The sequence below is a fragment of the Delphinus delphis genome, chromosome X (genome assembly GCF_949987515.2).
Source record: "Delphinus delphis chromosome X, mDelDel1.2, whole genome shotgun sequence".
NCBI classification, from domain to species: Eukaryota; Metazoa; Chordata; class Mammalia; order Artiodactyla; family Delphinidae; genus Delphinus; species Delphinus delphis.
In genome coordinates this window covers 120,543,800-120,558,665 of record NC_082704.1, presented here as the reverse complement: position 1 = coordinate 120,558,665, position 14,866 = coordinate 120,543,800, and the positions used below count along the sequence as shown (strand labels likewise).

At 39.9% G+C, this 14,866-nt stretch overlaps 1 protein-coding gene and 1 pseudogene across 1 annotated transcript in view; one reads left to right on the top strand and one right to left on the bottom strand.

The window, feature by feature from the left end:
• Nucleotides 1–14,866, bottom strand: part of ANOS1 (anosmin 1) — a 189,769-nt gene that overhangs the window by 13,024 nt on the left and 161,879 nt on the right. Inside the window, exon 9 of the mRNA XM_060001814.1 lies at nt 6,833–6,979. Coding sequence (XP_059857797.1) covers nt 6,833–6,979 — 147 coding nt within the window. The remainder of the gene's footprint in view (nt 1–6,832; nt 6,980–14,866) is intronic.
• LOC132419100 (U5 spliceosomal RNA) lies at nt 1,168–1,259 on the top strand (annotated as a pseudogene).

Sequence of the window (14,866 nt, the reverse complement as noted above, 5' to 3'; positions counted from 1 at the left end):
TAGCCAGAGTCATCAAGAAGAAAAAGGGAGAAGGCTCAAATCAATAAAATTAGAAATGAAGAAGGAGAAGTTATAACCAACACCAGAGAAATAGAATCCTAAGAGACTACTACAAGCAACTGTATGCCAATAAAACAGACAACCTAGAAGAAATGGACAAACTCCTAGAGAGGTACAGTCTCCCAAGACTGAACCAGGAAGAAATAGGAAGTATGAACAGACCAATTACCAGTACTGAAATTGAAACTGTGATTAAAAAACTCCCAACGACCAGAGTCCAGGACCAGATGGCTTCACAGGCAAATTCTGTCAAACATTTAGAGAAGAGTTAATACCTGTGCTTCTGAAACCGTTCCAAAAAACTGCAGAGGAAGGAACACATCCGAATTAATTCTGTGAGGCCACCATCACCCTGATACCAAAACCGGCCAAAGATACCACAAAAAAAGAAAATTATAGGCCAGTACCTTTGATGAACATAGATGCAAAAATCCTCAACAAAATAGTAGCGAACCGAATCCAACAGTATATTAAATGGATCATACACCATGATCAAGTGGGATTTATCCCAGGGATGCAAGGATTTTTCAATATCCTCAAATCAATCAGTGTGATACACCATATTAACAAACTGAAGAGTAAAAACCATATGATCATCTCAATAGATGCAGAAAAAGCTTTTGATAAAATTCAACATCAATTTCTGATGAAAACTCTCCAGAAAGTGGGCACAGAGGGAACCTACCTCAACATAATGAAGACCATATATGACAAAACCACAGCTAACATCATACTCAACGGTGAAAAGCTGAAAGCATTTCCTGCAAGGTCAGGAACAAGACAAGGATGCCCACTCTTGCCACTTTTACTTAACATAGTTTTGGAAGTCCTAGCAACGGCAATCAGAGAAGAAAGGGAATCCAGATTGGAAAGGAAGATGTAAAACTGTCACTGCTTGCATATGACATGATACCATACATTAAGAAAGCCCTTAAGATACTACCAGAATACTACTAGAGCTCATCGGTGAATTCAGTAAAGTTGCAGGATACAAACTTAATATACAGAAATCTGTTGCATTTCTACACACTACAACAAACTATCAGAAAGAGAAATTAAGGAAACAATCCCATTTACCATTGCATCAAAAAGAATAAAATACCATTCATACTCTGGTTTCTCTTCAGATCATATAAATCTTTTGCCTTTTACTAAAGATTTCCATGGAGAGGGGGAAAGAAAAATAAGAATAAGATACCTAGGAATAAACCTACCTGAAGAGGCAAAAGACCTGTACTCCAAAAGCTATAGGATGCTGATGAAAGAAACTGAAGCTGACAGAGATGGACAGTTATACCATATTGTTGGACTGGAAGAATCAATATTGTTATAATAACCATACTACCCAAGGCAATCTACAGATTCAATGCAATCCCTATCAAATTACCAATGGCATTTTTCAAAGAACTAGACCAAAACATTTAAAAATGTCTGTGAAACACAAAAGACCTCAACATAGCCACAACAATCTTGAGAAAGAAGAACAGAGCTGGAGAAATCACAGCTCCCTGACTTCAGACTATACTACAAAGCTACAGTAAATACTAAGGTACTGGCAGAAAAACAGAAATATAGATCAATGGAACAGGATAGAAAGTCCAGAAATAAACCCACACACTTATGGTCAATTAATCTATGACAAAGGAGGCAAGAATATACACTGGAGAGAAGACAGTCTCTTCAATAAGTGGTGCTGGGAAAACTGACCAGCTACATGTAAAAGAAGGAGATTAGAACATTCTCTAACATGATACACAAAAATAAACTCAAAATGGCTTAAAGACTAAAATATAAGTCATGACACCATAAAACTCCTAGGATAGAGTATTGGCAAAATATTCCCTTACATAAATCATACAAACGTTTTCTTACGTCAGTCTCCCAAGGCAATAGAAATAAAAGCAAAAATAAACAAATGGGACCTATTCAAAATTACAAGCTTTTGCACAGAAAGGAAACCATAAACAAAATAAAAAGATACCCTATGCAATGGGAGAAAATATTTGCAAATGATGCAATCAACAAGGGTTTAATTTCCAAAATATACAAACAGTTCGTAGAGTTTAATAACAAGAAAACAATCCAATCCAAAAATGGGCAGAAGACCTAAATAGACATTTCTCCAAAGAAGACATACAGATGGTCAATAGGCACGTGAAAAGATGCTCATTATCGCTAATTATTAGAGAAACGCAAATCAAAACTACAGTGAGGTACCACCTCACACCAGTCAGAATGGCGATCATTAAAAAGTCTACAAATAATAAATGCTGGAGAGGATGTGGAGAAAAGTGAATCCTTCTACACTGTTGGTGGGAATGTAAACTGGTGCAGCCACTATGGAGAACAGTATGGAGTTTCCTCAAAAAACTAAAAATAGCACTACCATAAGATCCAGCAATCCCAGTCCTGGGCATATATCCAGACAAAACTATAATTTAAAAAGATACATGCACCCCTGTGTTTGTAGCAGCACTACTTGCACTAGCCAAGACATGGAAGTAACCTAAGTGTCCATCAACAGATGAATGGATAAAGAAGATGTGGTACAAATATACAATGGAATATTACTCAGCCATAAAAAAGAATGAAGTTATGCCATTTGCAGCAACATGGATGGACCTAGAGATTGTCATACTAAGTGAAGTAGGTCAGACAGAGAAAGACAAATATCATGATGTCACTTATATGTGAATGTAAAAAAAATTATAAAAATAAAATTACTTACAAAAAGAAACAGACTCACAGACTTAGAAAAGAAACTTATGATTACCAGAGGGCAAAGGGGGTGGGGGAGGGATAAATTAGGAGTTTGGGATTAGCAGATACAAATGACTGTATATAAAGTAGATAAACAACAACGTCCTACTTTATAGCACAGGGAACTATATTCAATATATTCTAATAACCTATAATGGAAAAGGATGTGAAAAAGAATAGACATATATATATGTAATACTGAATCACTTTACTGTATACCTGAAACTAACACAACATTGTAAATCAACTAATACCTCAATAAAAAGTTCTTTGTTTTGGGGGAAGAAAGAGGGAAAGAAACATGAAAGGACATTGATGCCCTACACTAGCTGCTTACAACAATAACCAAATCTGGGTAAAAGGTAGAGAAAGATGAAACAGTATAACTCCTAGGAGATAAGGAGAGTATCTTTGTGACCCTGGCATAAGCAAAGATTTCTTAAACAAAGAGCGGTAAGCCTCAAGGAAACAAAATGATGAACTGATAATCTCTAAAAGTAAGAACTATTAAGAATGTGAAAAAAATGAAAGTAGAAAATACTAAGATGAAACCAGCAGATGACTCATATACTCCACATATAAAGGACTCTTGCAGGACAGGCTGGCTAAACAGTTGAAAAGTGCTTTGAAAAACAGGAGCTCCATTGCCAGTAAACTTATGAAAAGGTGTTCAACGCCTGGATGACCAGAAGAATGCACATTCAAACGGCACTGAGCCATCACGTCACACGTACCAGAAAGGCTGGCTCAACTGAGAAAGACAGAACATGCCTCATGGGGGAAAGCATGTGGGGCAGTGGGGACCATCTTACCCTCCTGGTGGGAATGTGCATTGGTCCAGCCACTTTGGAAATTCTCAGCATCTTCTAAATGTCATCATCCTTATGACCTAAGAATCCCACCCTCTGTGGGGGAATAGGTACACATGTACATCAACAGACATGTATTCATAGGCTCTTCACAGCAGGGCCATTCTGAATAGCCCATCCCTGGAACAAACCAAATCTCCATCAACTGCTGTACCAGGGACAACTATGCAGTGATATAAATGGATGAATCACGGCTTCCTGCAACAGGATGGACGGGTTTCCCACATGCAGTGTTCACTGTGAGAAGACTGATGCAAACTGTATGATTCCATCTGTATACATTCAAATACACGTAAAACAAATCTTCAATTTTAGAAGTCAGGAAATGGTGGTCACTATTCTGTGCTTAAGATGTTTGCACCTCCCGTGTGTGTACATTTTCATTTCCTTACATGAGATGTGTACATTTTCAGTATTACATTAATATGTTGTTTTATTAATATGTCATATTGACATACAATTCTAATTTGAAATTGATAAATACAGCATCCTTTGGTACCCACTGGAGAGTGGGGATTGGATCCACACCCTGGATACCAAATTCCAGGCTGCTCGAGTCCCACAGTTAGCCCTTCGTATCTGGGGGTTCTGCACGCTTGGATTCAACCAACTGCCAATCTTAAACATTGCACAAAATCCACAGTTGGTTGGATTCACAGATACAGAACCCACTGATGTGGAGGGCGTGACTGTACAACAGATCAAATAACCCACTGATGTGGAGGGCTTGACTGTACAATAGATCAAATAAATTTTATAATTTAATATTAACTTAAAACTATCATTAAATGTCATAATATGGATATATTAACATAATTTTATAATTAATATTCAATAAATAAAATTTAAATTAACATATGATAGTAATAAAACATTAACATGATTGGTAATGTTATTTTAGCTAGAGAATGAATTTCAGCAGCTTGGAAGAAAATTCTGGAACAAGAAGAGCTCCAACACCAATATCCCCAATGGCTCGTGAGCCGATACTCTGAGTAAAATAGCATTTCAGAAAAATAAGAATTTTAAAAACTGAATTCTTGAAACAATCTACTGTTTTTTGCTTAAAATAGAGTTTATGTCTTAAAATGCACAGAAGTGATAAATATAAAAACGTATGTCGAGTAACTCTAAAAATACTATTCTAAGAGTACAGAAAACAAGGAAACAAAAGGAATTTATCCCAAAGATAAAGAGAAAAAAGAATCTATTCTAAGGGTGACTGTTCATTGCGGTATTGACTATAAGATGGAAATTCTGAAGGCAGCTAAATGTGTGACTATAGTGGAATCATTATGGCATAATATCTATCAAGGCAGCCATTTTAAAATGTTATTAAAAATACCAACAATACAGAATGCAAATTAGTATTTTATGAAAATGTGCTTTACAAACACACACATATACATATAAAACAACTGAGTGAGAAACAGGTATAGGAGACTTCTGAAAGAAAATCCAGTAAAATGCTATTTCTATGAAATGATACTGAGAAGAGAATCGGCTCTTTTATTCTATTTTCCAAATTATTTGCATTGTAGGTCTTCTAATTTAGAACAAGAATTTACAGTGCAAGATAATGACTGTCTCAAGTGTTTGGGACACAAGATCAACCTTCTTAGGAAAGACATGAAGACAGGTTAATATCCCTGAAATGATCAAATGTAAGCAGCAGATTTCAGTATGGGATACAGATTCCTAGGAATCAGAGGCAACCCATTCAGACTTCAGAAGAGCAAGGCATTTAATAATAATTTTTTAAAAAGCATGTGTTTTGTTCAGCTACCGTTTCCTTAATATCAATAGTGTGGCTCGACGGTGACGTTTGCACAAGCACCCTTACATCACAGCGCTCTTCAATGCAAACAACAAATATAAAACTCTTAGAGGAAAACATAGGCAGAACACTCTCTGACATAAATCCCAGCAAAATCATTTTGATCCACCTCCTAGATTAATGAAAATAAAAACAAAAGTAAACAAATGGGACCTAATTAAACTTAAAAGCTTTTGCACAGTAAAGGAAACCATAAACAAAATGAAAAGACAACCTACGGAATGGAAGAAAATATTTGCAAACGATGTGACTGACGAGGCATTAATCTCTAAAATATACAGACAATTCACACAGCTCAATATCATGAAAACAAACAACCCAGTGAAAAAAATGGGCAGAAAACCTAAATAGACAGTTCTCCAAAGACATACAGATGGCCAAGAGGCACATGAAAAGATGCTCAACATTGCTAATTATCAGAGAAATGCAAATCAAAACTACAATGAGGTATCACCGCACCCCAGTCAGAATGGCCATCATCAAAAAGTCTACAAACAATAAATGCTGGAGAGGGTGTGGAGAAAAGGGAACACTCCTGCACTGCTGGTGGGAATGTAAATTGATACAGCCACTATGGAGAACAGTGTGGAGGTTCCTTAAAAAACTACAAATAGAACTACCATACGACCCAGCAATCCCACTCCTGGGCATATATCCTGAGAAAACCATAATTCAAAAAGAGTCATGTACCACAATGTTCACTGCAGCTCTATTTACAATAGCCAGGACATGGAAGCAACCTAACTATCCACCAACAGATGAATGGCTATAGAAGATGTGGTACATATATACAATGGAATATTACTCAGTGATAAAAAAGAATGAAATAATGCCATTTGCAGCAACGTGAATGGACCTGGAGATGATCATACTAAGTGAAGTCAGACAGAGAAAGACAAATATCATATGACGTCACTTACGTGCAGAATCTTACAAAAAATGACACAAATGAACTTATTTACAAGGCAAAAACAGACTCACAGACTCAGAAAACAAACTTATGGTTACCAAAGGGGAAGGGTGGCCGGGAGGGATAAATTGGGAGATTGGGATTGACATATACACACTACTGTATATAAAATCGATAACTAATAAGGACCTACTGTGTAGCACAGGGAACTCTGCTCAGTATTCTGTAATAACCTAAATGGGAAAAGAATTTGAAAAAGAATACACGAGTGTATGTGTAAAACTGAATCACTTTGCTGTACACCTGAAACTAACAGAACACTGTTAATCAACTCGACTCCAATAGAAACTAAAACTTAGCAAGAACAACAACAAGTAAACAGAAGCATCTGCCCACCTTCGGTCTTCTTCCAGTACACCTTCACTTGCAGCTGGCTGTCTTGATAGAGCGGAGCTCCGATTTCCAGGAGGCGAGTGGGCCGTCGTCTTTGAAACGGAGGCTGTATCTGCATCACACTTTTTCTAGTTTTCCCAAGTTGTTCTTCTGCAACAAAGCACAACATTCTGATTTACTTGTTAAAAATAAGTCTGTAACCTGATAGTAATCCCAGTGTATTTAATTTCACTCTGCTATTCATCCATATTTACTGCCTGATTTTTAAAGTAAAATGTAACGTGACTACACGTTCCTTCCAGCTCAAGTTGACGACACCTCCCCCTTCATCACACGCTGGAATGCATACCTAAAAGTAGACTGTGTACATTACACAGGATCCCCCGAACTTAAATTGGGAATCAACATACATTCACCAGCCCGGAAAGATGCTCTGATTTCAGTAACAGGTGGAAGTAGTATTTCTCACAATAGATAGACTTTTGTGCGGTTATGAAGTAAATGAAGTCGTATTAAAATACCATTTCATGAAAACAGTATAGGTAGCTTTTCACAGATACCAGCATGTTATGTTCCTCCATCTTTAGAGAGCCAGGTGAGAATTTATACGGCTTAGCAGGACGTATACCCCAAATCCCTGCCCTCAGATCTCTCCTTTACCAGTTCACTTATTTTACAAGTTGTACGTTTAGAAATTCCGTCCTTGGAGACAAGACTTTTCTGCTTTCAGAATTCCAAGTAGCCCTTTGAGAGAGAACAGCTTAAGCTGTATTGATTGTAAAGCAGTCAGAAATGTGTTATCAAAACTTTTCCAATAGAGCTGTGAGGTCTGCATTCTTGAGAAGGTGGGAGGAAGAGGGAGAGATGAGGATGAATGCAGAGAAATGCTGACCTGCGGTGAATCAGGAGAAGGAAAGGAAAACTGAGGACCCAGAAGAAAAAGTACATCGACTGTGTACTTCTCCTTACCGGGGTGTGCCTGTCAAACCATCCATGCAATGGATCTGATTAAAAGGAATGGGATAGTTACATTAGTTGGTACTTACATTTTAGTTTAAATAATTCAAATGAATGTTTGGATAACTCTGACATTTATTAGGTTAAGGATTCTGCACCCAATAGCACTGTGTGTATGAGGGGCTCCCCATACCACCGATTCTCAGACCCCAGCGGGGTGTCCTACAGTTCAACTCAGTTGTGACAGTTTCTCCCTGCAGACAGCATCAGATCCCACAGGGTAAGGGCTCAGTGCTGCAAGACTGCGCCCCCCGCCCGCTTCAGATGCGAGTCACGAGTCCAGGTTGGCAGCAGTGCTTCTGATGACCTGCTGTAGATGGGGGGTTCCAGAGACCCCTTCCTCAGATTCAAATAACTTGCAAGAGCAATTCACAGAACTCAGAGAAAAATTTTACTTGATAGATTACCCGTTTATAATAAAAGGATATAACTCAGCAACCTAAGTGTCCATCGACAGAGGAATGGATAAAGATGCAGTACATATATACAGTGGAATACTACTCAGCCATCAAAAAGAATGAAATAATGCCATTTACAGCCACATGGATGCCCCTAGAGATGATCATACTGAGTGAAGTAAGTCAGACGGAGAAAGATAAATATCATATGGTATCACTTAGATGTGGCATCTAAAATACGACAGAAATGAACTTATCTACAAAACAGAAACATACTCACAGACATAGAGAACAAACTTATGGTTACCACAGGGGAAAGGGGGGAAGCAGAAGGATAAATTAGGAGTTTGAGATTAAAATATACACACTACTCTATATAGAAGAGATAACCAACAAGCACCTGCTGTATAGCAGAGGGAAATATACTCAATATTTTGTAATAACCTATAATGGAAAATAATCTGAACAAGAATAGGTGCATGTGTATAACTGAATCACTGTGCTGTATACCTGAAACTAACACAACACTGTAAATCAACTATACTTCAATTTAAAAAAAGAAACAACACAAAACCACAGACAACAGTAACAAAAAAGACTGTTCTAGGGATGAGGATCTATAACGTAGAAAAACTTGTATAGAAATGTTCACATCAGTATTGCTTGTCATGTAAGCCCATATTTAGCTCACGTAAACAAGAACATCTGTCTTCAAAGTTTATCATGCCTAAGCATAAAATTTGATTTGGATATATGAAAAGTGAGTGGGAAAAGAAGGATCTAAGTCAGGAAGAGGCAGATGGAAGCGATGCACACGGCAGGGTGTGGGGAAAGGGGGCGGAGCTTCCACGTCTGAGGGTCTAAGGGAGCCCCTCCCCCAGCATGCGTTCACCACCGCGGAAGCTCTCTGAACCCCGTCTTTCTGGATTTTTACAGAGGCGTCATCACACGGGCGTGCTGATTAAATTACTAGCCGCTGATGGCAAACCTCCGTCCTCAGCTCGCAGGTGGAGGTGGGCGTTCTGGGGGCCAGGAATGTGCCGAGACCGGATAGCAGGAGGCGCTGCTTCCCAGCCTGCAGACGCCAGCGCAGCGAGCCTGGAGCCCAGAGGAGGGCCTGGGACGCGGAGCCCTCAGAAGGCTCCGCCCCCAAACGCATCCCTTTCTTGACACCACCCGGCGTTTAAAGAATCCTGCTGCTTACACCTAAAGCATGTTTCTTTTAAAGAATTAAAGGCTTCAGATTTTCACAAGCCCGTTTATGCTTCTAATTCCTTGAAGAACCTGTGATGGGAAGAAGTCGCCAGCAGACTACCAAGACAGTTCAGAAAACCGTGTTTAATCTCTCTGTAAATTGTCTTCCTGCTGTCTTTTATATGCCATGGAAACATTCATTTCTCATTACAGACGTAAGGACGTGTGAATATATATATATATATACACACACACACATATATATGTATATATCTCAAGATTGAATCTTTCCTGCTTTATTGAATATTTCCAGCACAGACACGCATGGACATGCCCCATCCCCCATGTAGGGACAGACGTGACAGGTCAGTCCTGGGAGGACGTCCTTGACTCGGAGTGTGTCCTCCACTTTCAGCAGGAAACAAAAATGGAATAAAATTCATTCCTTCACATTCTGAAGAGGTATGAGGTCTGATTTATTTATACTCTTTAATACTCCTGAAAGTTAAAAGAATTGAGTGACTGTGCTATTTCTCCAGATGTCAAAACTCTGATTACCTTTTCAGATTGAGAGATTCAGAGTATTTTCTCTCCACTCCATTTTTATTTTGGAGAGCTGGAAGCATATTCCAGTTGCATGAGGCAACTAGAAAAAACATTTGGAATCTGTCAACCCTGGAAATACTCCTCCTACCTCCAAAAAAGCAAGTTACATTTCCATTAAAGATAGTATTATGTCTTTCCTCCTTCAAGGGACCCTTTTATAAAACTATGAACATTCAGGCTTTGCTTGCATCGAAATATTTATCATTAATACACCTGGCACCCCGCAGACCTGGAAAAATATAATTCAAAAAAGAATTTATATGCTGACATTTACTACACTCATTCCTATAAAATATAATTTCCCTTGTTTATACTATAAAGTTGTAGTTATTCCTTACTTCTAGTTGCTTCATGATGAAATATAGTGTTCTTGTAAAAGTCATATACTAGTGTTTACGAGATTATAGATCAACACTGGGTTATAAAGAACATCCTGACACGTATTCAGCTATATCCTGCCTCATCCTTTGTAAAACAGTCTCTTGTGTCGGCTACGCTGACACCCAAGTAACATGTATTATGACAGGTACTTTGCACTATCACTTCTTATTTTATTTTTCTGAATCCGCAGGACAGGCATCAGTTAATCCTAGCATAAAGTGGCCTTTGGTAGGTTAACTGTCACATCTCTTTATTGGTCAGGTAAAACGTTACCTCATTGTACAAGATGATTAGAAAGTGACCGTAACACTCGGCACCAGCGTCTTGCGGGAACAGGAGTTGGTTGCGTGCGCAGGTAAGAGCGGGAACAACTGACTGGTTTGCTTTCACGGGAGTTCCTGAAGCAGTGCTCCAGGCCACGCCTAGGCTTCTGGAGCACTTGGGCTCTGACGGCTGCCGTGGGCACACAGGCGGACAGTCCCTGTTCTCTGACCTAGATGAGACCTTAGTTGAGCGGATGTACTTTCCAAGGGATAGGTCTAGACCCCACAGACTGGAATCTGTCGTGTGCAAAAGGAAGGACGCTTCCACCGGAGATTCCAGAGGACAGGGGAAGACACTCAGGGGTGAAGGACAGATGTGTTTGTATCTGGGGGGATCTGAGTGGCTCACTGAGAGGGAAGAATTCAGTCTATGTGATGCCTAATGGCTTAAAGTGAGAGAGAAGGGTTTGTAATCATACCCGAGAGGAAGGGAGAGGGAGCTAATTAAAGAGGATCTCACCAGGTGTGTGTGGGGAGATGCCCCAGGAAGAAGGAGAAAGCCCTAGATGTGCTCTGGAGACCCAGAGTCTGTAACAGTTGTGTCTGTGGGCTGGACCATGAAGAGATTCTCGATGACATGACTTCAACAATGGCAAGCCAAGGCTGGGTTTTCCTCTCCTTGTTCTTGGTTGTGGGCAGAAACACATATTAAATTATGGGAGTTTGCAATCCCATACCAGTCTCCAATGGGGAAGGAATGTTGTTTACTGGAAAAGCCAGGAGACTAAAAGGCAAACTTATTTTACACAGTAGAGGAAATCCCCACCACCAATAGAAAAAAAAAAAAATGGGTCTTAGGAGAAGCAGAGGTTTAAAGGGTTTTGGTTTGAGAAGACATTTGGGGAGGAAAACATGGGAAAGCAATAAAGGATGAGATCTGTGGAGACTTGCAAAGAGAAGATGTAGGTGACAGTCTTGAGAGTGGAACTCAGGAGAGTAACCTGTGATATGGTTAATATTTTCTAAAGAATATTTTGCCAGCTGTCTACAAAATGGATATTTAAGAAAGAGTGGAGACAAATATTAATTAGGAGATTACTTTATAAGAAAGGTAACAATGGGCTGAACAAGGGCAAGACTTGGACAGATCCCACACAGAATCTGAAATTAGAGTCAAAAGGACTTTCTAATGAACTGGATTTCTGAAGAGAAAGCAAAGCGAAGCATGACGAATGACCTCTATGGATGGCTTGAACAAAAGGGGGAACGGTGGGAACTTTGGGGGCAGGAGAGCCTGGGAGAGGAACGGGTGTGAGAGGGAAGTGAAGAGCTTGGTTTGGGGGTGTTGCATTCGAAGTACCTGTTGGCCATCCCAGGGGAGGTGCTGAGCACATACCTCTGCTTTCAGGGAGCATCAGCTGGGAGACACAGGGTGGCCTTCGCACGTGGACGGTTATGACACCCACGGGAGTCACTGACGTCTCCCAGGGAGGGAACTGACCCCCCCCTCCACTTCCCACCCCCAAGCTGATTCTCTGCACAAATGATGCTCTCTTCCAACTCTGCGCTTGTGTGGGGTGACACGCTGTGTCCCACGGAGCACCCATTCTTCAGGACCCAGGAGGAGCGCTGTGCTCTTGGTTCCCACCGCCATGTCTGTCCGTCTGCGCCATGCTTCCCTGCAGCTCTGTGTGCAACAGACTGGTCTCTGTGTAATCATGTTGACATGTTTCTCTCCCAAATTCAACAGTAGGCGCTTTGAAGGCAGAGATGGAAATGTGTCCAGTGCTGCAGTAATGTGTGTATGAGTGTGTCTGCACATGTATATGTACGCATGTGCGTATATACAGAACATATATACACATATAAATACATGGTACACATATACTATATAACGTACAGTCTATATAGTATATATCCTACAGTGTACGTATCTTTATACTATAATACAGTGTACAGTGGTATAAGGTAGTAATTATTCCCATCATTAGACACAGTTTGCTGAATGAATGGAGGACTGCATTAAAGAAATCAATGAATGGTGCAAATGTAAGTTGCAGCCACTACGGAAAACAGTATGGAGGTTCCTCGGAAAACTAAAACTAGAGTTGCCATGTTATTCAGCAATCCCACTCCTGGGCATATATCCAGACAGAACTATAATTCAAAAAGATACCTGCACCCCTATATTCACAGCAGCACTATTTACAATAGATAAGACATGGAAGCAACCTAAGTGTCCATCAACAGATGAATGGATAAAGAAGATGTGGTGCATATATACAGTGGAATACTACTCAGCCATAAAAAGGAATGAAATAATGCTACTTGCAGCAACATGGAGGGACCTAGAGATTATCATACTAAGTGAAGTCAGAAAGAGAAATACCAAGTGATATCACCTGTATGCAGAATCTAAAATATGACTCACATGAACCTATCTAGGAAACAAAAACAGACTCGCAGACATAGAGAATAGACTTGAGGTGGCCAAGGGGGAGCAGAGGTGGGGGAGGGGTGGATTGGGAGTTTGGGATTAGCAGATGCAACCTATTATATATAGGATGGATAGAAAACAAGGTCCTACCCTATAGTACAGGGAACTATATTCAATATCCTGTGATAAACCATAATGGGAAAGGACATGAAAAAATAGATATGTATAACTGAGTCACTCTGCTGTGCACCAGAAATGAAACACAATATTGTAAACCAACTATACTTCAGTAGAATTAAAAAAGAAAGAAAAGAAAAGAAAAAGAAATTGAGAGGCATCTCCCCCCAACCCTCCCACCTCCCACCACCATTGAATTATAATCTCTGGGCATGGTGCCCTACCACTAGCATTTTTACAGACAACTCTCTAGTTGACCATAATGTGCAGCCAGGCTAAAGAAAAAATGACTTCGAGCAACTAAGCTATTGAGACCCTACACATGTGGTATACATTGTCCAATGAACATAAGGATTTTCTGGCCCTGTTTCGTCACACCTATGACACTAGTATTGACTTACGCCTCATTCTTCCTCTCAGCTGGAAGCTGTCTCTAACGCATGACATCTTGCCTTTAACATGCCACGTGCTCCATAAGTGCTGTCACAGATATTACTAAATCTGACTCTAAAATTACTCTTGAAACTGATTCATAATCATATAACGGACATATTGGGCCTATTTACAAAGTGTAAGATTGGACCTCCCTAAGAACAGTCAGGCTGAAATTAGGCACACAAATTAATGCTGTTAAAACTGAATTGTGTAACGCTGGTTTTAACCAACAAGGACCTACTGTATAGTGCAGGGAACTCTGCTCAGAAGTCTGTAATAACCTAAATGGGAAAAGAATTTGAAAAAGAATAGATACGGGTATATATATATATATATATATATATATATATATATATATATATATATATATATATATATATATATAACTAAATCACTTTGCTGTACACCTGAAACTAACACAACATTGTTAATCAACTATACTCCAATATAAAATAAAAATTTTAAAGATCAAAAAAAGGGCTTCCCTGGTGGCGCAGTGGTTGAGAGTCCACCTCCCAATGCAGGGGACACGGGTTCGTGCCCCGGTCCGGGAAGATCCCACATGCCACGGAGCGGCTGGGCCCATGAGCCATGGCCGCTGAGCCTGCACGTCCGGAGCCTGTGCTCTGCAACGGGAGAGGCCACGACAGTGAGAGGCCCGCGTACCGCAAAAAAAAAAAAAAAAAAAGATCCAAAAAAGATACATGCGCCCCTATGTTCATAGCAGCACAGTCACAGCACAGCACAGCCAAGACATGGAAACAACCTAAATGCCCATCGACGGAGGAATGGATAAAAAGAAGACGTGGTACATATGTACAATGGAATGCTACTCAGCCATCAAAAAGAATGAAATCATGCCGTTTGCAGCAACATGGATGGACCTAGAGAGGATCATACTAAGCGAAGTCAGTCAGAAAGAGAAAGACAAATATCTTATGATATCACTTACATGTGGAACCTAAAATATGACACAGATGAACCTATCTATGAAACAGAAACAGACTCACGGACATAGAGAACACAGTTGTGGTTGCCAAGGGGGAGGGCATTGGGGGAGGGATGGAGTGGGAGTCTGGGGTTAGTAGATGCAAACTATTACATAGAGAATGGATAAACAACAAGGTCC